We start from the raw sequence: 25,259 nt of genomic DNA, 5'->3' as shown, positions 1-25,259 counted from the left end.
TGTGATTTTTTAAATTATGAAATCATGTGAAGAAGTGAGCAAAATAAAATGCTAAAATGGAGTGAATCCATTTCAATTTACTTTGCACTATTCCAAGATAGTTTATTTTTATTTTTCAATTTACTTTGCCAATCCAAGATATTTTTATTTTATTCCTTATTACTTTATACTATTCTAATATGGTAGATCTCATGTTGTAAAAAGCATTGCTATTCTAAAATGGTTTGTTTCTTTTCACTTTGTAAAAACAAGTGCCTTAACACTGAGCATGGTATGAGAACAGTTTCTGTGAAAGGAGGGAGGAAGAAATGTTCTAGTACCAAGCCATTGCTGCTATTTTGAAGAATGATTGAATGTAAACACCAGAAGTTATGCAGAAGGGAAAACTTTTATGTTTAAGCACAGCCAAATAATTTATTTAGTATTTTTGTAAAGTTAAGCCTACTGAACCATTCCATTTGATTGTATGTTTGTTAATATGAGATATGTAATATGCAAAGTTCTGATGAAGAACTTTTAGGTGTGTAAGGAGGGATTGTTAGAAATTAAAATCAATGTTTTAATGGGGAAATGCAGTTTAAACCTGCCGTCAGTTTTAATGCAGTTTTACACTGAAAAACCAGAAATTCTTGTGCACAACCAGCTGTTAAGCTTTATTCTGAAACTCTTTCATCTCCGGTTGGCAGTTAGCATGTGGTAAATTTACAATTTCCTAAAGAGATGAATTTAGGAGCGAAATGATATGGAGTGGTGCAAACCGAAGCCTACTGATTTAACACTACAATTATAGATGTCGAGATACTACCATGCTGAATATTAAATGAAGCTACAGTTTATTTGAATACATTATTGTTTACAGACGAGAGTAGCATGTGACAACATCCGGAATGACCGGAAACCAAACCAGCCGAGAAGTATTGTTAAGCATATATTGAATGTGAAAAGAACCAATCCTCTGTTTAAATGCAACAACGGACATTGGAGACGAGGCGAGCCGGCTGGCGGGGAGGAGCCAGCAGAGGATATTAGCACCGGACGAGGGATCGGGACTCTTCTATGGAAAGCCAAAAGTGCCATAATACGGGGGTGAAAAAACGCGCGAACATACGGGGAGGTCCGTTTTTTCGCGCGAAAAAACGCGCGAACATACGGGGAGGTCCGTTTTTTCGCGTGAAAAAACGGGCCAATATACGGGCGAATGTTCGCGCGGTTTTTTATATGATAATGAGCCCCTCCTTCTGATTTCCTTAGCCAATAAGTTAAAAGTGTCTGTAACCAATCAGTGAAGGGTAAAGCCAGACCAAAACAATCTGTAGATGAAAAGTTCCTGACATGGTGAGGCTGTGCTGTAAATTGTGCATTATTCCAGATTCAGGGGACTAAGTATTAATTTGCCTTTGAATATAATAAATATATCAATCAATATATCAATATAACCTGCCTTCATTGTTTTTTTTAAATAAAATGGCATTACCCTTTTCCTTAAACCTCTGGAGTGTGAAAGGTATTTTCTCAATTTTTAGATGTCTCCTTAAATCCACTTTTAAATGTACTTCTTATAACATGGCATGGTGTTACATGTCAAAATGTTCAGTAGTCTCTGGTGTTGCTAGAAATGCAAATTCACTCACCTTAGAGCACTGTCTTATGAGAAACCTAGCTTAGAAATCCGATTTTTGGAAAACTTCAAAACTGTTGTGAAACACATATGTACTCATGTCATCCATTTTTTTTGGTGTTTCAGATTTTGTTCACCAAAGTCTTTGGTTCACAAAAGTAGTGAAATATATCAATTACACTATAAGCCTATATAAATGTGTTGTTCATGTCTAAAATGAAAATGTGTAAATTATAATTTAGAGTAAAATATTTCCATCCCTCTACTTTCACCACAGAAAAGTTACATCAGGACTGAATAATGACTTCATATTCCATACCAAGGTTTATGTGATGTGTACAAATACAAATTCAGCATTTCAACTTTATTTTTCAACCAACTATTTATGTTAACATATGAAACTGTAAAATCTCAATATTTCCAATATCAGAACTTTTTCAACCAACTATTCATTATAAATGTAAAGACAGGGGGTCTTTGTCCATGGTCTTTGTCTGTCTTCCAAGACAGTGGGTCTGGCTGCTGTGTAGGTGGGGCTGATGGTGCATGGCCTGCTGGTGGCTGTGTCGGAGGGAGGTAGGTGGGATTGTCCCGGGTTGATGCTGGTGGCTGGATTGGAGGTACGTCTGCTAGGCGAGACTTCTTTGCTGGCTGGGTTGATCGCGATGGCTGTGGTGGAGGCCTTTGTACCGAGGTGTATCTTGATCTTGTGGCAGGGACAGATGGAGGCCGCTGTAGTGATGCTGGTCCTTTGGTCCTCGGTGGTGATGGCTCTGGTGAAGGCCCTTGAGCAACGGTAGATCTTGACCTTGGTGCAGGCACAGATGGAGGTTCTTTCTCCTAGGCCCAGGCAGCTGTGAAATCTGAAAGAAATATAGGACAATAATTACTACTAAGTTCATTCAAATAAAGTTCAAGTGGAATGTTTCTAAAGCACAAATAACAATGCACAACTAAAAATAAAATGGAGAGGCGGGACAGGAGTCTCTCTCTTACACAGGTATTTTCCAGTTATTTCCCATTCAATATAAAGTCACAGACACAAATATAACTACATCTATAGGTGTGTATGTGTGGGACGAATACAAGTTGATGTTATTCATCTACACATGTTACCTCACTTTTACACACAGAAATCACTTTTACACAGAGTAAACGTTTACTAACGGAGAGTCTATTTTGTCACAAGAGAAAGTTCATGACTATCGATAAGAATACAAACAATACCTATGTGGGATTCACCATCAAAAAGTTTGTTCTCTTTTATCCTCCTAATGACACGCTCTACATGAACCCTCAGTCTGGCAATGGCCTGTGTCTCCCTCACCTCATAGGCTGGCATTTGCTTCTGCTTTGACAGAAAAGGTGGGCAGTACACCTTGCATTTGCAGCAATCGCTGATCAGGAAGCTCTTATCTACCATCACTGCTATGTTTTCAGTCAACAACGCAGCTATTCCAGATTGTTTGAAAATCTCCTTGTCGCTGACAGAACCACCATACAGACTGGAAACAAATGTCACTGCACCATGTGGGGCTATGCCAACCAGGGCTTTCATGGTGCAGTGAGATTTCTATGTAGAATACATTTCACTTTGGAGGAGGAGTGAGGATGGTGTTTGACACCTCAGCTCTGTGCAATCCAGGATCACCTGTGTGTCTGGGAAATCTTTGAATGCCTCTGGGAGGTGGGCTTGAACTTCTGCAGGTGTAAGCCAGATGCACTGTGACCCCAATAAAGTTGTAAGAAAACTTGTCCATGTTGCAATGATGCGGCTCACAGAGGACTGGTGTACGTTGAAGCGGTTTGCAAGGTCCCTCTCTTTCAAACCCACCGACAGGAAGCATAGAAAAAGGAAGAACTCGTCAATTGGCTGAAGCAGCTGTCTCTGGAAGATAAAAACAAAAAAAGGTTACTATATTAATGTCATGAGTGTAGCACACTATGGGAAAAACATTAAGTTGTTTTAGTTCTCTGATGTATTCAAAAAGGATTGAGTACTTTAGCCTTTTAGCCTACACAAAAGCAATGAAATGTCGGAGAGACATTTTCCCTTCAGTTTGTGTTTAGATTGTGTGTTAAAAGAAACGTAACCTACCGTTGATGGACGTGCGTGTGTAACCACTTCTTCATTACTCTTGGCAGTTGATATCGCTCTAGTAACACAAACCATTTAATGAATTGAAGGCTCAATTAAAAACCAGAAGGCCATCAGGTGGTTATAGCTCGGGAATCTGTACACAAAAGACACATGTCAGTCATTAATTGACAGTAAATACAATCGTGTTAACTGTAACACATGGGCTAATGCTTTCCTCTTGTTTGCTATAATACATTACAATTCAAATAGACTGAGTAAGAAGGCACTAGGTGCAGGTATAGTAATCTACAGCAGTAAAATGTAGCAACTACATTAGCAGCAGTAATAATAATCTAAAACATACAGGGAACATTTTACACACAATGACTACGTTTACTCTTCATTCTTACGTGTGCAACTGGGGGAAACGCAGTGGATATTGACATACTTTTACTTTGGTAAGGTTTTGAAGATTTCCACTTGTAGTAAAATATTCTCAGTATGTTGTTAGTATTAATATGTTTTACTCCACCACATTTAGTTAACCTTCATAGTTTCTAGTTACTTTTTATATATGAAAACACAGGATTTATGATTCTACATGTTCAGTTCAGGAGTATTTTAAAACCATAGTATTTGTACTTATACTTCAGTTAAGTTGAGTACTTATTCCAACACTGCATGCATATAGTCAGCGGTCACACGGCAGGTAAACAGGATTCTTTATAAGCTAACCCATCTCAAAAACTTGGATAGAATTTAGCCAAAACATTACCTTGTATAGAATCGGATGTTGTCGTCGGAGCCAGCAAACCTCTGTTAGCAAAACTCTCGCTGGACTCTTAACTCCTGCAGTTGCTTCTGCAGATCCTCCACTGTTTTGGAGTTGTCTTCTGCAGCTTGAGAGGACATGTCCAGTGAAGCTGCTTCTGGGTCTATCCGCCTCATGCTGTCCCGCACTCTGCGTCTCTGTATCCACATCTGCTGGGCCTGCAGCTGTGCCCTGACAGATTCAGGGCCAATCTGGTTATTCCCAGCCACTATCTCCTTGATGAGGTCGTCTAGTGTAGCATCTGAGATGGTGGAGTATGTCCCAGAGCGCAGCATGTGGAACTGCCTGAAAAATAAACATGTTTTAAATATATGAGACCTACGGTATTCAGATTTACTTTACAACATGCATAGTGTAACATGGCTACAACCCCTCCTTGGGATGTTTACAATAAATTGAGACAAGATGGCACTTCCAATGTTGAAGACATTGCTACATACCTCAATCGCCGTCTCACTGTGCGCAGAGATACTTTTAATATCTGTGCCATCTTTGTTGCTGTAAAACCACAGCTCCTCAAAAAAGAGATTTGCTCTCTGGAAATGCTGAATTGTGGGGGACCTCGACCACCCAACAAAATGAGTGGGGCGTGGTAGCCAGAATGACCTGCAACAACAGCAAAACATTAGATTACATTTATTGTCATTGTTGTAAAAGCAACGCATTTATGCCGTTGTGCCAGAAACGCACACAATGCGTCTATTTTATTGTCATTGCCCAGCCTAAAGATACTTTAAAAAAAAATGAAATGCAGTTTGGCATTAAACCAGTGGACATGCAATACACTATAGTTGTAGTATACAGTAAGAACAAAAGCATAAATGTGTATGGGCATAGAGATACATAGTTGCAGTCTGTGTCTTCCAACCCTGAAGACAGAGACTCCCCCTCTGGCACCCTTTCAATGTCCTCATTCACACGTTTGATGATACGTGGTGTACTACAGATGGCCAGACTGCCCTCGACGGGGGAGGGGGAATAGCGTCTCCTCTACTGTGGCAGGATATAAAGGTGGAATTTGGAGTACAGTTTTAAGTGGACAACTCGAGACTCAGAGCGTCTCACCAGAATGTTGTAATTAATAGCTGGCAACTACAGATTAAAAAAGGTGTTTATATTGGTATTACCCATATTTAAAACAAATAATTACTTTAAAATGTATTGGCCTGTTGGACACTTAGTACTCAACAATACTAGCACTGGTTTATCAACGAAAGCCTATGCTAAAGTGAACAATTATCACATCGACCTACCTTGTTGTGCGGGTGTGGTAGGCCAAGATCTCCGGACTTCAAGTATATATTCCCGAAGGTCCTGAAGTAAAAGATCAGCTGTAGGGACGTTAATTAGCCTGCCCCGTGACCACTCGAGGCTCCTTTCCATGGTTTCTAACCTGCCAGTAAACGGTTTGGTGAAATAGGGGAGAAGACAGAATTTGTAAGTGTGAAAGATCTCACACAACCTCAGTTTAGGTTACATGCAAAAACAAACTACATTCCTTTGTGTTGGTAGTAGTGTTAACTGTGTACGTTATTCTCCCGACCAGGAGAGAAGCTTTAAAATAGGAGACTAAATGGAGTCTCTGTGAAAGTTCAATTGGGTACTTTAATTAAAAGAGGCGCGGTAGTGTTACAGACAGAATATTGTTCAGTCAGACAAACAGCTGTGATCTGGCTCTCCTCGATAGGGAAGAGAAGAGCCCGGATCTCTCCTCCGGTGCTGTTTATATATCGTCTGCTGGCTCCTCCCCGCCAGCCGGCTCGCCTCGTCTCTAATGTCCGTTATTGCATTTAAACAGAGGATAGGTTCTTTTCACATTCAATATATGCTTAACACGCAGTTTCTCCTCATATTCTCTTTCATCACTCTTCATTTAACACATTCTAAACGCTGTAATCAATACTCTAAACAATACTTCTCGGCTCGTTTGGTTTCCGGTCATTCCGGATGTTGTCACATGCTACTCTCGTCTGTAAATAATGTATTCAAATAAACTGTACCTTCATTTAATATTCAGCATGGTAGTATCTCGACATCTATAGTTGTAGTGTTAAGTCAGTAGGCTTCGGTTTGCACCACTCTCTCATTTCGCTACTAAATTCACCTCTTCAGGAAATCGTATATTAGCCACATGCTAAATGCTAACCGGAGATGAAGGATTTTCAGAATAAAAGCTTAACTGCTTGTGCACAAGAATTTCTGGTTTTTCAGTATAAAAGAGCATTAAAACTGACGGCATGTTTAAACTACATTTCCCCATTAAAACATTGATTTTAATTTCTAACAGTAGCAATAGGCTTGGCCCTTACCTCGTTACTGTGGATTGTAACACGGCATGACCGGCATCATCTGTTTGGAGAAGTCTTGTACAGTCATTTATTGTCCTTTTGCAACGCAAGATGAAGTTTCTCGTGGACATTTTTCCGGCTGCTGCTACTGCTGCTGCATGCTTATAGAGAGGCGAAGTCCCTCCCTTTCCGGTTGAGCTCCATGGGACCTTATTTCGGAAAAGGTATGTATTGAAGTAAATGGAGAGAGAAAGATTATCTTTCGATCCCGTTTGAATTGAACCACAAATTACACATATGATTTTTGTCAATTTAAAAGATAATTTTGCAAGTCAAAAAAATTTAAATGTGTCGTAAAACTGTGAAGTAACACTTTTTTTTTGCCTGAAACCAGTCAATGACCTACATCTCCCGTCGCGCACCACACACCAAGACGGCCGTCACGTTGGCACATTTCACTTATTTCTAGTTGCGTATTTTTCATAGTCTTATATTTCAACAGTTTTACGACAAACTGAGTTTTTTGACATGGAAGTGATTGTTTAAGATGACAAACATCATAAGTGTAATTCGTGGCACAATTCAAACGGGATCAAAAGATAAGTTTTCTCTCAAGATATATTGCCTGATCTTTTCCCTAACAGCCCTGATACCGAAAATTCATGGTATTTTTCTTTCTTCAGTGTCTGGAAAAGCACAATTATGTTGTTTTTCCGGTTTTGTAGACAACGAAAAAAGTAAACAATCCTTCCTTTCTAAAACAGAACAAAGAACACAAAAATGATGCAATGTGCAATTGCAATTGCACTGAAGAGAAACATTCGAATTAAAATTTTTTTTTTTTTATAAATTAATACATCTGAGGCTGATCAATTCCCATTTATTTGAAACATGAACGCAGGCGACAGGCTACCACCTTAAACAACTGGAGAACAGACAGCTGTTGCCAAGCAGTTGGGACAATTAAGGTGAAGCAGACCTTGGAATACTTTGCATTTATACAAAGATTGTAAGTGAATGAAAAGAGATAACACAAAAAAACGTTTCCTTTCCGAGACTCGAGCCCGGCCCTCCCGGATATTAGACCCTTTGACCGTTAGTCTACAAGCAGATAGTGGATAGATTTAGTTTGAAAGATATAACTGGAGTCCACCCACGCAGCGTCGAAGTGCGCATATTTTAGATATTTAATCATATATTTTCGAATATAAGGGGTAGAAAATATGATTCAGATAACCGCATAAATATGTGGGCACATTTTCAATGTATATTGTCTTGTATAAATTAAGTTATACTCTCGAAGGCATGTTTATGTTAAATATTGTATATCATTACAAACAGCAGAGGGCAGTATAGGACACGGAAAGGCCTCAGTGGGCATGCCGTAAAAGGGAATGTGTTGCTGAGCGCATGCCGTAAAGTAAGTGTTGTTATTATGTGTCTGCCGCAGACTTGGCATTCTGGCTGGAACGGCAACAACGTTCCCTCTGCTTCATTCATTTCTCCTGTTCAACAGGTTAGTAGTGTGTACAAAGATTATGTCATATTTCGATCTAAGAAGTGTTTTTGAAACTGTTCTTTATGTGTAGTTTAATGTCATTCTGTCAGCTAGTTCGGCTCCACTACAGTGGCTAATGGCGTCCGCTAGCTTCTTTGTTCTTCTATGTTACTAGGTGTATGACTCCCGTGCAGTAGTTTGGCTTACATTTCAAGTGTATTCTGCTTGTATAAATATGTGAAATGCTGGTCTGAGTTCATAATTGTTCATATTATTGAAATTCTAATAGCGCGCTAATGCTATGCTAATATTGTGCCTATGATGTGCTGCGTACCGGTACGCCGAACCGGTACTGGACTTGTAAAAAGTTTCGGTTCAAGTCCGGTTAAAACCGGAACGTCGGGAACCGGTACTTACGTATATTCTCCTTTTTGTTCTAAACCATCTAAAACCTTCCATAGATCGAGAAATTTGCGCTGAGAAAAGACGAAAAACATTGTTTTGGCTTCTGATATGGCGGCCATTACTGAACTCACGAAGTCTCGCAAAATATCGCAACTGCTCGCGAGATCTGTGTGACGTCAAGGGAAGCTGGCTTAGACATAGTGGACACTGACAGCGTGGGATGCTGGTTGCCATATTTGGTAGTGTAGCTAAGCTAACTCCTTTGCATGTATGGTGATATAGTGTCTGCCGAAAGAGCAACACTTCACCCAAACAATGTCAATATGCTGTTGTTCTTGAACAAGAACACATAGACTTGTACTCTTGCAGATTGAGTCTTGTATGTACATCACTATGTATGTAGTTGTGTTGTGTAGTTAGTAACACATGTAGAGTTATAGAAAATACATGGTGTAGACACAAGTTGGAAGGGGGCACAATAAACCTGACGAGTTTGAATTTGAGTTGATCATGAGTTTATTTTCAATTGATAATTAGCTCACAATAAGTTCACTTTAGTTACTCACACAACTTGACCCAAGTCCGGACTTATAAGTCCGGACCTGAACCTGAACCTCTGGACTTGAGTCCGGACCTGAACCTGAATGTGAGTCCAGGTACACAGCACTATGCCTATCAGTGGACAACAGAGCCAGGTTAAAGTGAGTACAGTCAACCGGGTTGTGTGTGTTATCACTGTATTATATACTGGAAATGAAGAAGGCTTTAATCCTTCATAAAAGTCATAATATGGCATGTGGATTTATTTCCATTTTTGATTAGAGAAAAATACGTCATACAGTTATTTTGATTTGCTAAATGTAAAGGTATGTTTTTTTTCCTTCAGATTTCACAGCTGCCTGGGCCTAGTGGCCCAGAGGTGGCGTTTATCCAGCAGCCAGAACCTTCATCTGTGCCGGCCCCCAGGTCAAAATCTACCGTGGCTCAAAGACCTCCACCACAGCCATCACCACCAATGACCAGAGGACCAGCATCCCTACAGCGGCCTCCACCTCCATCTGTGCCTGCCACAAGATTAAGATACACCTCGGTACAAAGGCGTCCACCACAGCCATCACCACCAAGGACCCGAGGACCAGAGGACCAGCATCCCTACAGCGGCCTCCACCTCCATCTGTGCCTGCCACAAGATTAAGATACACCTCGATACAAAGGTCTCCACCACAGCCATCACGATCAACCCAGCCAGCAAAGAAGTCTCGCCTAGCACACGTACCTCCCATCCAGCCACCAGCATCAACCCGGGACAATCCCAGCATCAACCCGGGACAATCCCACCTACCTCCCTCCGACACAGCCACCAGCAGGCCATGCACCATCAGCCCCACCTACACAGCAGCCAGACCCACTGTCTTGGAAGACAGACAAAGACCATGGACAAAGACCCCCTGTCTTTACATTTATAATGAATAGTTGGTTGAAAAAGTTCTGATATTGGAAATATTGAGATTTTACAGTTTCATATGTTAACATAAATAGTTGGTTGAAAAATAAAGTTGAAATGCTGAATTTGTATTTGTACACATCACATAAACCTTGGTATGGAATATGAAGTCATTATTCAGTCCTGATGTAACTTTTCTGTGGTGAAAGTAGAGGGATGGAAATATTTTACTCTAAATTATAATTTACACATTTTCATTTTAGACATGAACAACACATTTATATAGGCTTATAGTGTAATTGATATATTTCACTACTTTTGTGAACCAAAGACTTTGGTGAACAAAATCTGAAACACCAAAAAAAATGGATGACATGAGTACATATGTGTTTCACAACAGTTTTGAAGTTTTCCAAAAATCGGATTTCTAAGCTAGGTTTCTCATAAGACAGTGCTCTAAGGTGAGTGAATTTGCATTTCTAGCAACACCAGAGACTACTGAACATTTTGACATGTAACACCATGCCATGTTATAAGAAGTACATTTAAAAGTGGATTTAAGGAGACATCTAAAAATTGAGAAAATACCTTCACTTCACACTCCAGAGGTTTAAGGAAAAGGGTAATGCCATTTTATTTAAAAAAAACAATGAAGGCAGGTTATATTGATATATTGATTGATATATTTATTATATTCAAAGGCAAATTAATACTTAGTCCCCTGAATCTGGAATAATGCACAATTTACAGCACAGCCTCACCATGTCAGGAACTTTTCATCTACAGATTGTTTTGGTCTGGCTTTACCCTTCACTGATTGGTTACAGACACTTTTAACTTATTGGCTAAGGAAATCAGAAGGAGGGGCTCATTATCATATAAAAAACCGCGCGAACATTCGCACGTATATTGGCCCGTTTTTTCGCGCGAAAAAACGGACCTCCCCGTTGAAAAAACGGACCTCCCCGTATGTTCGCGCGTTTTTTCACCCCCGTATTATGGCACTTTTGGCTTTCCATACTCTTCTCTTCCCTAACGAGGAGCGGATCACAGCTGTTTGTCTGACTGAACAATATCATGCTTGTGACATACCCGCGCCTTTTTCAATTAAAGTACCCAATTGAACCTTCACAGAGACTCCATTTAGTCTCCTTTTAAAGCTTCTCCCCTGGGCGGGAGAATAACGAACACAGTTTACAAGGCCCATATCAAACCTGCTATTTCTAGGTAAAATCATTGAAAAAGTTGTTTTTCAACAGTTGAGTAATTTCTTGCATTTAAATAACTGTTTCGATGTTTTCCAGTCAGGCTTTCGTCCAAACCAACTGAATATTTTTTTCATCATTTATGTTGTTTTCAACTGTTCATACTGTAGTTTAAATCTCACTAATATCTATAACATATCCCACTGTGGACTGTTTGCCGTGTACCTGCCAGTTCCTCTGTGCTGGTGCTTGGTTCTCCCTGTGAAGGACCGGCACTGCTATTATCTCCACCTTTGCAAAGGAAAAAGAATGAGGAGCACAACTTATTTTCAATTGACTCACGTGTCAGAGTACATTATAACTGTATAATGGCCTATTCAAGTTTACTTCACGTAGGCCAATGCCAATGTTGGTGCTTTTGAGGGAGATCAAGTACTATAGTTAAGTATACAACACTTATTTTTATCACTTAGTTGACCCTGTATTTGCATGGCCTAATAACATACTTATTGTCTCCCCCTTTGTTGCACAGTTATTCACTCACAGTATAACTGTTGGAAGCTCAGGTTCAGTTCAAAACTGTATCTAGTCATGCCGAGGGTCCGTTTCCTGTCTTGTAAGGGAAATCTTCAATGTATGCCTTACCGAGGGCAGAACCACGACGAAGTCAGTGGTTGACATTTCTTGTTAACACTGTACCTTCAGATGTTCGAGCCGGTATTGTACTGTGTAAGCGGCATTTCACGGACCAAAGCTTCGCAAACATTGCAGCAATTCATGCCGGATATGCACAGCTGAGGACACTGAAGGACAATGCTGTTCCTACTTTGTTTGGACCAGCGGGAGATTCGGGTACACAACCTGTAAGTATGCATTGTTGTTTGTGTATTTATAATTTTTAAAACAAACAAGGTATCTACCACCACGACTGTCAACCCAGTCTCATGGCATTTCGTGTTCACCAACACGATTTTTTATCTATTGATTCGTGTTCACCAACACAATTTTTCCCTTTTTTTCGTGTTGCACAGCACGATTTTAAAAGCAATGCATTTCTACTGGTAATGTGTTTCGTGCCTGCAGGACGTCTTTTTCTCCGGTCGGGTCGTGGAAGACCGGAAGCTGTGTGGTTCATAAAAACATGTTCTTACTCAATATCAAGCCACAATTATTGCTTTTATTTTAAATCGTATAATTTCTGACTTTTGTTGCCATCTGTGAGGAAAATAAATGGGGCTGAGAGCCTCAGGATATTGAAATCTGTATTTTTTAAATCTTTTTTTCCTTCTAATTTATTATTCTTTTCAAAATAACACACTGTTATTTACTCAACAATAACACACAATTATCCTTGCTTTTATTTATTGGTTTAATTCCATAATCTCTGGCTTTTTTGGCGTCCGTCAGGAACTGAATTTCAAAATAAAAATAACCGGAAACAAACTTAGGCCTCTAGGAGTTTAGGATGGCCGAAGACACTACACTACCCATAATCCCCAGCTATCGTTTAGGACTACAGTCCACGTGATTAATCTTCAAACTCTGGGATTGGATGTTGGAGTGGCAGTGCACCAAGGTTACGCCGAGCGTCAAACAGCTGTTTGAAATGGAACGAAACCACGCCAGAATATCCAAAACTGGAATCGAACGCCCCTCCAGAACTACACATGCTGGCTATTGTGTTTCGCAAAATGTTTTATGGGACATCTCTACTGAACGTTTTCGTTTTTCCCACAATTAGAAGTTGCCACTATTAAACACATTGGTGTTATCAAATGTAAAACATATAATTAATAAATGGGTGAAAATTGCTTGTGTCCATAATGCGCAGCATTAATATATACCCACATGACAGCTCATTGTTACTTTGTAATTCTACTCCACTACAATTCAGAGGTTAACCTGGTATTTTTACTCCACTACATTTATTTGAGTTACTTTGCAGATTCTAATTAATGATGTGAAATATAAACAACCCTTAAATCAGACTTTAGTTACACCTGTTTCCGATAAAAACCTAGAGGACATTATTCAACTTCTGAAATCCTCCTCCTGCTGCCTTGACATTATTCCAACAGGATTTTTCAAAGATGTTTGTCGTTGCATGGCCTCAGATCTATTTCATATAGTAAACAATTCTCTTCACTCAGGTGTTTTTCCACAGGCCCTGAAAACTGCAGTCATTAAACCGCTCTTAAAAAAGAATAATCTAGATGCTTCAGTAATGAACAATTACAGGCCCATATCAAACCTGCCATTTCTAGGTAAAATCATTGAAAAAGTTGTTTTTCAACAGTTGAGTAATTTCTTGCATTTAAATAACTGTTTCGATGTATTCCAGTCAGGCTTTCGTCCAAACCACAGCACTGAGACTGCTCTTGTAAAGGTCTTCAATGACATCCACTTAAACACAGACAGTGGCAGAACTTCAGTGTTAGTATTATTAGATCTCAGTGCCGCGTTTGACACTGTTGACCACAACATATTACTCGACCGACTAGAAAACTGGGTGGGACTTTCGGAAACAGTTCTAAATTGGTTTGAATCCTACTTAAAGAACAGAAACAACTTTATTTCTATAGGTAAATACACATCTGTTGACAAATATGACATGTGGGGTTCCTCAAGACTTCATCTTGGGGCCTCTTCTCTTTAACATCTACATGCTACCACTGGCTCAGATAATGAAAAACAACAAAATAAGTTACCATAGCGATGCGGATGACACACAAATTTAAGTAACAATTTCACCAGGAGACTATGCTCCAATTCAAACAATGAGTAAGTGCATTGAACAAATCAATGACTGAATGTGTCAGAACTTTCTCCAATTAAACAAAGATAAAACTGAGGTAATGGTTTTTGGAGCCAAGGCAGAACGTTTAAAAGTTAGCGCTGAGCTTCAGTCTGCAATGTTCAAAAGAACAGATAAAGCCAGAAATCTAGGTGTAGTCATGGACTCTGACCTGAGTTTCAACAGTCACATTAAAACAGTTACTAAATCAGCCTACTATCACCTAAAGAATATATCTAGGATTAAAAGACTAATGTCACAACAGGATTTGGAAAAACTTGTCCATGCTTTTATCTTCAGTAGACTGGACTACTGTAATGGTGTCTTTGCAGGTTTCACTAAAAAATCTATTAGAAAGCTGCAACTAATTCAGAACGCTGCTGCTCGAGTCCTCACTAACACTAAGAAAGTGGATCACATCACTCCTGTTCTGAAGTCTTTACACTGGCTTCCTGTGTGTCAAAGAATAGATTTCAAAATACTGCTGCTGGTTTATAAAGCTTTGAATGGTTTAGGCCCAAAATATATTTCTGACCTACTGCTAAATTATGAACCATCCAGATCTCTCAGGTCTTCAGGGACTGGTCAGCTTTCTGTCCCCAGAGTCAGAACTAAACATGGTAAAGCAGCGTTCAGTTATTATGCTCCAAATATCTGGAACAAACTCCCAGAAACCTGCAGGTCCGCTGCAACTCTGACTACTTTTAAATCCATACTAAAGACTTTTATTTTTGCCGCTGCTTTTAATTGAACTATTCACATCTTAAACTGCACTGTAACTTTTATCCATGTAATTTTTTCTTTTAATGTTTATTTTATTATCTTTTCTTTTTAATGACTGATTTTAAATGCCATTTTCATTTTTTGTAAAGCATTTTAAATTGCCTTGTGTTGAAAGGTGCTATATAAATAAACTTGCCTTGCCTTGCCTTACCTCAGTAAAATTCAGGTAAGGTGATTGTCAAGTGCCAACAATCAGGAGAGATATTTGATAGTTGGTGCTTGAGACTAAACATTTATCTGCAATTGACATGAATGGAAACGAGTAATAAAGTATATTCATTACTCGTTATTCTCTACTAATAGTTAATTAAAGACTGTATATTATGGCTATTTTGCACATCCCTTTCAAGATTTTCAAAGGTTTATTGACATATCATACAGGACTGTCTCAGAAAATTAGAATATTGTGATAAAGTTCTTTATTTTCTGTAATGCAATTAAAAAAACAAAAATGTCATACATTCTGGATTCATTACAAATCAACTGAAATATTGCAAGCCTTTTATTATTTTAATATTGCTGATTATGGCATACAGCTTAAGAAAACTCAAAAATCCTATCTCAAAAAATTAGAATAGTTCCTCAGACCAAGTAAAAAAAAAAGATTTATAACAGCAAAACACAATCAAACATTTGAAAATGTCCATTAATGCACTCAGTACTTGGTTGGGAATCCTTTTGCACGGATTACTGCATCAATGCGGCGTGGCATGGAGGCAATCAGCCTGTGGCATTGCTGAGGTGTTATGGATGCCCAGGATGCTTCAATAGCGGCCTTTAGCTCATTAGCATTGTTGGGTCTGGTGTCTTTCAGCTTCTTCTTCACAATACCCCACATATTCTCTATGGGGTTCAGGTCAGGGGAATTTGCAGGCCAATCGAGGACAGTAATGCCATGGTCAGTACACCAGTTACTGGTGGTTTTGGCACTGTGGGCAGGTGCCAGATCATGCTGGAAAATGAATTCCTCATCTCCATAGAGCTTTTCAGCAGACGGAAGCATGTAGTGCTCTAAAATCTCTTGGTACACAGCTGCATTTACTCTGGGCTTGATGAAACACAGTGGACCAACACCAGCAGCTGACATGGCTCCCCAAACCATCGCTGACTGTGGGAACTTCACACTGGATTTCAAGCAACTTGGATTTTGCTCCTCTCCAGCCTTTCTCCAGACTCTGGCGCCTTGACTTCCAAATGAAATACAAAACTTGCTTTCGTCTGAAAAGAGGACTTTGGACCACTGTGCAACTGTCCAGTGCTTCTTTTCCTTAGCCCAAGTCAGACGCCTCTTCCGTTGTCTTGAGTTCAGAAGTGGCTTGACCATGGGAATACGGCTATTGTAGCCCATTTCCCGGACACGTCTGTGAACAGTGACTTTTGATACCTGGACTCCAGCTTCAGTCCACTGTCTTTGAAGCTCCCCCAAATTCTGGAAGCGACTCTTCTTCACAATGCTGTTAAGGCTGCGGTCATCTCTCTTGGTTGTGCAGCGTTTCCTGCCACATTTCCCCCTTCCAACAGACTTTTTGTGGATGTGCTTTGAAACTGCACTCTGTGAACAGCTTGCTCTTTGAGAAATTTCTTTTTGTGTCTTACCCTCCTGATGGAGGGTGTCAATGACGGTCCTCTGGACAGCAGTCAGATCAGCAGTCTTCCCCATACTTGTGATTTAGTTTACTGAACCAAGCTGAGTGTTTTTCAAGGCTCAGGAAACCCTTGCAGGTGTTTCGAGTTAATTAGACGATTCAAGTGATTCGTTGAACACCCTACTAGTATACTTTTTCATGATATTCTAATATTTAGAGATAGGATTTTTGAGTTTTCTTAAGCTGTATGCCATAATCAGCAATATTAAAATAATAAAAGGCTTGCAATATTTCAGTTGATTTGTAATGAATCCAGAATGTATGACATTTTTGTTTTTTTAATTGCATTACAGAAAATAAAGAACTTTATCACAATATTCTAATTTTCTGAGACAGTCCTGAATACACAACTACGGTATATGCAATGAGACCTTCTACTTTCCCCCAATGAAAGTATGTACTCTTAATATTTTTTTAATCAAATATAACACATAAAAACAATAATTCAATAACGTGCTTTAACCACTAGGCGGTGCACACAAGGTACACACAGCCATAATAACTTTGTATTATTAGTGTATGACACTTATGTATGTACAACATCTGAAGATGTGTAGTTTTATTCATGCTTTCACATAATTTTACAGCATATTGCTATACTATTTCAGACTCAGTATTTACATTCTTATATTCAAAGTAATATCTTTAAAAACTACAAGTCCTTTGATATCAGCTATGCACCGTTATGGTGTAAACATAACCTATCTACGAATTAGATCAAATGCAAAAGTTAGCCGAATTAGTGTTGATACTGCTAGGAGACGTATTGTATGAGGAGACGTATTGTGTGAAGAGAAATTGAAGATGTTGTTTAATTGTTGATATATTTATTATCTACGTTAAGTATTCCGTTTCGGCAACATTTCTTCCAGTTTTTCCAAAGGTCTTCTCATCAGGGCTCTATAAATAAAGAACTACGGCAGATCTGTAATATGTAATGCAGCCGAACCGTGTATTACAATGCCGTTATGTGATGACTTTCAAAGAGAAAAGCAAGAACACTCTGAATTAAGTATTATTTTATTCTTTTTAAATGTTTTCCAGATTTCATATCATATAAACACCAAATCCCAGCATGCATTGCGGCTAAAACATCCAATCGGCGAGCTTAAACCATAGTTGAGGATCTTGGGTAATCCCTTGAAATGCCTACCTGTTTCCGGTTATTTTTATTTTGAAATTCAGTTCTCATTCATAACACTCCGTTTGATGTCTCACTATGGGATGCGCCTCATCGCGGAGCAAACAGAAGCATTAATCTCATTACGCCAATCCTGATTGGCTGGTGATCTTGACGTCAGCGTCAGGGAATCCACCCCCTATAAGTAGCTTGCGCTACGCCGCATGCGTCATTCAAACACCTCTTCTCGCTTCAGAGCACATCTCTATATTGGTAGCCGGGCTAGCTTAACAGTCCACAGACTGAACCAAGCTATCCAAGCTAACTTCGGTCGACGGGCGCTCGCCGGCTACTTCTATATATACTTCTGCAAGAAGACTGTTAATACCAACACACCAGTTAGTATTGCAAATCGACCTCGCCGTTTTCTCCTCGGGAATAAAGGTAAGGTTTTGATTTTTTTTCAAGCTAGCAACACACGTGTTGCTAGTTTGTCTTCCCTCACTACCGACACCACGGTAGCGAGGACGTTTTTTCTTTTTCTCTCTCACACCAGAGGAGGGGAAGATAAAAAGGGTATTAACACACCAGTTAATATTCTTTGAGAATAAAATTCTACACCGTCGTTTTTTCTCCGGATTAACGACAGTTGGGGAAGTATTTTTTCTCAGCAACGTACCTGTTACGAGCGGGTCCTCTCCACGCCGTCACCACGGCGACCGAGATGGACGCTTCTCTCCCTCACACCAGAGGAGTCAGGGACTCGGAGGCTCGGCTCTGTGGCTGCGGGTTGAAGATATCAGGCACAGACTCACACCAGGTCTGCTCGTCCTGTCTCGGGCTGGAACACGCCCAGGAGGCTATCGACAACCCCGGCTCGTGCGGACATTGTGCCCGCTTCACCATCAAGAGCCTCCGCCGACGGCTAGCACGCCAAGCTAGCTTGTCGGGTCAGGACTCCCTCATGTCCTCTGATTTACCGGACGGAAATCAGGACATGGGGGCGTCCACCACAGAGATGGAGCCCCGCACTGTGTCGGTCTGGGGCTCATCAGTAGTGGCAGCTGCAGAACCGGAGTCCTGCGCCGTGTCAGGCTGGGACTCGGTGGCAGCGAGGGACGTGCGAGCGGAGCCCCGCGCTGTGTCAAGCTGGGGCTCCCAACTGGACCTCACCATGGTCTCGCCCGCGGATGATGTCCCGGAGTTGGACTACATGGAGGACGAAGAGGATGAAACCTCTGGATTCCTCCTGTCCGACTCTGATGAGCAAGACAATGATGTCTTCGTGTCATCAGCTCAGGCTGCAAAGCCGGGAGCGATGGCTGCTCTCCCGGGCGATAGCACACCAGCTTCGCCCTGTCTGAGTATAGACCTGCAGGCCGTGTGTCAGCGTGCCGCAGCCAGACTAGACATCCCATGGCCCGAAATGGCCAAGGAGACCTAAAGGTCCCGTTACGAGGGGAAAAATTTGCCCCAAGCAACGAGGAAAAAGAGGCAACTCCTGCCGGTCTTCCCGGAGATGTTGGATGAGGTGTCGGTCTCGTGGAGAGACCGGCCCTTCAGCAACAAGGCCCCAATCCAGGGTGCCTCCTCCCCTAGACTGCGACGGTATGGAGAGGCTCGGCCTGCTCCGCGTACCGCCGATGGAACCGCTGGTGGCAGCTAACCTCCTCCCGAGGATGGCGACTACACCGAGCAGGAACCCCACGCTGCCGGCAAAGACGGGCTGGTTCCAGTCAACCATGACTGAACGGTCCTACAGAGTCGCAGCATTGTCTGCCAGGGCTTTGAACATTTCCTCGCTGCTAACCGCTTACCAAGCGGAGCTCTGCGAGGATCTATCGAGTAATCCTGGACCGGCAGTACTGGACGAGATAGCCGCGATCACGGACATCTGTCTCCGCGTTCAACGCTGCGCCGTCCAGGCCACGGGAAAGGCAATGGGAATTATGGTGGTGCAGGAAAGAGCTAGATGGCTCAACCTCACCAACCTCCCAGACCGGGAAAGAGAGGATGTGCTGGACATGCCCATCGTTCCCGAGGGGATTTTTGGATCTGCGCTCGCTTCTATGCAGAAGAGATGCGAGTCCAAGAAGAAGGAAGACGAGGCCCTCCACCTCTGTCTTCCTCGATGGGTCCAGCCGCTGCCTTCACAGCGGCAGTCCCTCACCCAAGCTACCTCAGCTGCTCGGTTTAAAGTACCGAAACAGCAGAGGTCACGGCCCGCCCCGAGTCCCCAGCCCAGGCAGGAGACGAAGGCGAATTGGCCCAGAAAGTCTCCGGTTCCGGCTGCAGCCCAGGCGCAGCCAACCCGGAATTTCGGCCAGCAGGCGAGGAAGAAGAAGCTGGCGACCTGACAGCCTCCTCTTCTTCCCTCGGTGACGGAGCTGGAAGGTTCCCCAGCTCCAGATGTGTTCCCGCTGCCTCGAGAGATGCCTCAAAGCCATCCTCAAGTGCACCAAAACACATGTCACAATATTGCTCTGTTTTCTCGGATAAAGCATTTTCCGCTGACGCATCCAGGCCTCAGGCTGAGGGCGCAGCTCAGAAAAATGAAAGAGAAAACAATAAAACCAATAAACAGCCCGCCATTTGTTCCCCTTTTGAGAGCAGCTACGGCCTCTCTCAAAAGGCGGACGATGAACGGGTCTGTGAAGGCACCGCCGCCACGCGCATGCGCAGTAACGACTGGGGCTGTGAGGCTACCACCGTCACGTGCAGGCGCAGTGCCGGCTGGGGTTGTGAAGGCACCTCCGTCACGCGCATGCGCAGTGTTGGTGGGGACTGTCAAATCGGGGTATCACCGTGTTCAGACACTAGAGGGCCCCATAACACAACAATTAGAGACTCAGAGGGCAAAAGACGTGACATCTCCGCTGGCTCTAAGGAGCGAACAGCTGAAGATGCTCACAACGTCTGCTTGGGTGTTCAAGACAGTTACACGGGGCTACAGACTCCAATTCGCTGTCACCCCCCCTCGTTTCTCGGGCGTTCTGTATTCACAGGCCCGAGGGGAGTCAGCCCACATTCTAGAAAGAGAGATTCTCTCACTTCTAGAAAAGGAGGCTATATCTATAATACCCGCCGAGCAGAGTCAGAGCGGCTTTTATTCCAAGTATTTCCTCGTTCCCAAACGGGGAGGGAACGGAATTCGGCCAATACTAGATTTGAGGGCTCTGAACAAATATCTAAGAAGATACAAATTCAGAATGCTCACTCACACATCTCTGCTGCGTCTCGTGCGACAAAACGACTGGTTTACATCAGTCGACCTGAAAGATGCGTATTTCCATATCCCAGTATATTATCCACCCAGGAAATATCTGAGGTTCGCATTTCAGGGGATCTGTTACGAATACAGAGTACTTCCTTTCGGTCTGTCTCTCAGTCCAAGAGTGTTTGTACGATGTACGGAAGCCGCGATAGCCCCGTTAAGACAACAGGGTATTCGCCTGGCAACCTACCTAGACGACTGGCTGCTTCTCGCACAGTCGGAACAGGAGGCTATTACGCAGACAAATGTCCTCGTAAAGCACCTGCTCAACCTGGGTTTCATAATAAACACAGAAAAGAGCATGTTGTGCCCGGCACAGACTGTACTCTTCCTGGGTTCACACCCGCCTGTCAGCGGAAAGAGTGAAAGCTTTCAGAGCTTGCCTCGCTCATTTCCAGCTGCGCAAACATGTTCTTTTCAGATCATGCCTGCGGTTACTGGGGCTCATGGCGTCAGCCATCCTGGTTGTACGGCTGGGACGGTTACACATGAGGGAGTTTCAGCGCTGGGTAGCCGCTCTAAAACTAAACCCCGCGCGTCATGGAGCACGGAGAGTGATGGTTACTGTGAAATGCGTAATGGCACTGCGCCACTGGCTGCACCCGACTTTTCTGGTACGGGGCGTGCCTATGGGTGCTGTCCTTTCACGGAAGGTGGTCACCACAGACGCATGTCTGACAGGCTGGGGAGGTATTTATGAAGGTCGTCCGGTGAGGGGTCTCTGGAGCAGAGACCTCCAGCGGTCGCACATAAATTACCTGGAGCTTTTAGCGGTGTTCCTCACCCTAAAACGCTTTCTGCCTTTTCTCAGAGGACACCATGTCCTTGTGAGGACGGACAATACGACCACAATATCGTATATAAACCGACAAGGGGGTTTGCGCTCTCTCCAGTTACACATGCTGGCACGCAAACTGATCTTGTGGAGCTGCGGCCGTCTCCTCTCTCTGAGAGCGACGCACGTACCGGGTGTGATGAACCTTGGGGCAGTCCTGCTGTCCCGGGGTGTACCACTATATGCAGACTTGAATCTACATCCAATGGTTGTGAGCCAGCTGTGGGTGCGTTACGGCCGAGCCGCGGTAGATCTGTTCGCATCAAAAGAAAATGCTCACTGTCAGCTTTTCTTTTCAATGCGCGATCAAAACGCACCATTAGGCGTGGACGCGCTCGCGCACATTTGGCCTCCGGTCCTCCTGCTTTCTACACTAGGTCTCTTTATGACTGTAAGTGGAGGGTGTTTGAGGACTGGTGCCTTCAAAAAGGGCACACCTCTTTTCAATGCCCTGTGGGAGTGATTTTATCATTTCTACAGGACCTAATTGATAAACACAGAGCTTTCTCCACGATCGAAGTCTACCTGGCTGCTATTGCTGTATGCCATGTGGGTTTTGAGGGTAAGACGGCCGGCCAGCATCCTCTGGTCTGCCGTTTTATGAAGGGAGCTCGCAGGCTCCTTCCTGTTTCCAGGTCACTGGTGCCCTTATGGGACTTGACAGTGGTTTTAGATGGGCTCACTCGAGCCCCATTTGAACCCCTGGAAGAAGCTGACATGAAGCACCTGTCACTCAAGACAGTGCTGTTACTGACCCTGGCATCCGCCAAGCGAGTCAGTGACATTCATGCGCTATCTGTACATCCTTCATGCACTCAGTTCGCCCGAGGGTTAACGAGAGTGTTGCTGAAGCCCAACCCTGCCTTTATACCTAAGGTGGTTGGTTCATGTACCCCCATTGACATTGAGGCATTTCCTCCGCCGCTGTGTCCCTCCGGGGAACAGCAGCCGAATTTGCTATGTCCAGTCCGTGCTTTACGCACTTATATGGACAGATCAAAAGAGTTTCGTCATAATGACCAACTCTTTGTGTCCTGGGCTAACCCTCAGAAGGGCAAGCCTGTTACTAAGCAACGGCTCTCTCACTGGATTGTGGAGGCAATTGCTTTGGCTTACTCGAGTCAGGGTCTGCAGGCACCTTCGGGTTTGCGTGCTCATTCGACTCGTGGTCTGGCTACATCCTGGGCTTTGTTCAGGGGTGTTTCCATCCAAGACATTTGTGCAGCAGCGAGCTGGTCCTCGCCGCTCACTTTTGTCCGCTTTTACAGATTAGACGTCTTTGCTCCCAGTGTGGCCCATGCAGTGCTGGGCCCCCTGCTGAGTTACAGCTCTAACTGTTAAGTTCTGGTTGGTCTTGGTGAGTTTTGAGATAAGCTCGTCTGGCAATTCGGGAGCTACAATATCCCATAGTGAGACATCGAACGGAGTGTTATGAATGAGAACTATAGGTTACTTACGTAACCCCAGTTCTCAGAGTAACATGAAGTGAGATGTCTCACCAGACGGCCCTCCTTGCTATGGTCGAAGCGAGAAGAGGTGCTTATTTTGAATGACGCATGCGGCGTAGCGCAAGCTACTTATAGGGGGTGGATTCCCTGACGCTGACGTCAAGATCACCAGCCAATCAGGATTGGCGTAATGAGATTAATGCTTCTGTTTGCTCCGCGATGAGGCGCATCCCATAGTGAGACATCTCACTTCATGTTACTCTGAGAACTGGGGTTACGTAAGTAACCTCTAGTTCCTGACGGACGCCAAAAAAGCCTGAGATTATGGAATCAAACCAATAAATAAAAGCAAGGATAATTGTGTGTTATTGGTGAATAAATAACAGTGTGTTATTTTGAAAAGAATAACAAATTAGAAGGAAAAAAAGATTTTAAAAAATACAGATTTCAGTATTCTGAGGCTCTGAGCCCCATTTATTTTCCTCACAGACGGCAACAAAAGTCCGAAATTATACGATTTAAAATAAAAACAATAATTGTAGCTTGATATTGAGTAAGAACATGTTTTTATGAACCACACAGCTTCCGGTCTTCCATGACCCGACCGGAGAAAAAGACGTGCTGCAGGCACGAAACACATTACCAGTAGAAATACATTGCTTTTCAAGTCGTGCTGTGCAACACAAAAAAAAGGGGGAAATCGTGTTGGTGAACACGAATCAATAGATAAAAAATCGTGTTGGTGAACACGAAATGCCATGAGACTGGGTTGTAAATGTATCTCATAGCAGGAGAATGTCTGCATTCACATACAAAATACTCATAGACCGTATACTCCGGGCTTAATTACATTATATTTGGCGTTCCTAGCGTGTATGCTACCGAGCTAAACAAGAAGGCTACCATGAGCTAGACATTTTAGGGGAAACATTGTTTTTATGCCGGCTACAATGAATGACTTAACGTAGCAGACTACCCGTATAAGATTGCAATTGTAAACATGTTCTTGCTAGCCTAATATGAACCACTAGCTGTTGTTCATAGGTTGGCATATTACACTGAACAACTAGCAAACGTAGGTTAGCATATTAATCTAGCTGGCAAGCTAACAAACTTTAAACAACTACATTTCTCTAATATTTTGTGATTTGCATTTGATTTCGTCCAGCCAGATCAGGAAACTTCTGGCGTACCCAGTGGACAACACATGACGGGATGACCACTCTGATGCCTCGTCCTACAAAGCCCCAGCACCAGCTTACAAAGCTGCGATAGGCAAGATGCCGAAAACGCCTATAAGGGGAGGAATGTATGATGTACAGTGTATATATGTATATTCACACATGTTCATTTTGTACATCTCTAAAAATAAAGTTTGATGGAAATACTTAGTAGCCTTTCTGTGGCGTTTGGATTCTAGGACCCCAAAGCAGAGACAGACACAAGTAAAGTTACAAGGTGTTTGATTAATAATACTAGACCAAGGCAGGTACTGTCGACAGGAAGCTGACTGGTAGCAGAAAGGTCCAAAAACAAACAGAAGGAAAACGTTCCTGGCCAAAAACTCAAAAAGTTGCACAAAAACTGCAAAGAGAAACAGAAATTCCGTTTGGGCTGCAGAGAGGCACTCTGGGTCGACGAACAGCATATAATACTCTGGCAGAGTAGTAAGGTGAGGGCCAGGCTCTTAAAGAGAGGGTTGATTAGGGAAGTGGGAACAGGTGTGCCTCATCTGCAGCCAGAATACCAGCCACGCCCCTTGCCACACACCAGTTCTGCAGAGAAGGAGAGAAAGAGCACAGAGTGGTAAAAACAACAGAGAACAACACAACAACCAAAAACCCCATGCATAAACATAACAATACCCCCCCCCCCCCCCCCCCCCCCCTCAAAGGACGCCTCCTTATCCGGATACCGGGCATAAAAGTCTCTCAAGAGATCAAGGTCCAAAATGAGAGAACGAGAAACCCATTGTCGCTCCTCTGGCCC

General features: G+C 42.7%; 1 protein-coding gene and 1 long non-coding RNA gene across 6 annotated transcripts; one reads left to right on the top strand and one right to left on the bottom strand.

Moving 5' to 3' along the window:
* Positions 1 to 308: 308 nt before the first annotated feature.
* On the top strand, positions 309 to 1,436 carry LOC307039468. Its single transcript, XR_013808249.1, has 2 exons — positions 309 to 1,114; positions 1,157 to 1,436. It is a non-coding gene; the product is annotated as an uncharacterized lncRNA (long non-coding RNA).
* A 905-nt stretch (positions 1,437 to 2,341) lies between these two features.
* Positions 2,342 to 6,959, bottom strand: LOC307039467 (uncharacterized protein). Of its 5 annotated transcripts, none has more exons than XR_013808246.1 (7): positions 6,840 to 6,959; positions 5,784 to 5,923; positions 4,971 to 5,136; positions 4,474 to 4,815; positions 3,717 to 3,852; positions 3,399 to 3,506; positions 2,342 to 2,481 (listed from the first exon to the last, which is right to left on the bottom strand). XR_013808246.1 is itself a non-coding variant. In XM_079681564.1 (5 exons), the coding sequence occupies exons 1-4, from the start codon at positions 6,947 to 6,949 to the stop codon at positions 4,518 to 4,520; spliced, it is 714 nt and encodes a 237-aa protein (XP_079537690.1). In that variant the 5' UTR covers positions 6,950 to 6,959; the 3' UTR covers positions 3,678 to 3,852; positions 4,474 to 4,517. The 5 variants fall into 5 exon arrangements, 2 of the variants coding, with proteins under 2 accessions (XP_079537690.1, XP_079537691.1); XR_013808247.1 differs by having other exon boundaries at positions 2,343 to 2,481; positions 3,453 to 3,506; XR_013808248.1 differs by having other exon boundaries at positions 2,344 to 2,481; positions 3,270 to 3,506.
* Between the last annotated feature and the right edge of the window lie 18,300 nt (positions 6,960 to 25,259).

The sequence above is a fragment of the Notothenia rossii genome (assembly GCF_949606895.1).
Source record: "Notothenia rossii genome assembly, chromosome: 5".
NCBI classification, from domain to species: Eukaryota; Metazoa; Chordata; class Actinopteri; order Perciformes; family Nototheniidae; genus Notothenia; species Notothenia rossii.
Note: the sequence above shows the minus strand (reverse complement) of the source record. Positions and strands in the feature narration are given on the sequence as shown.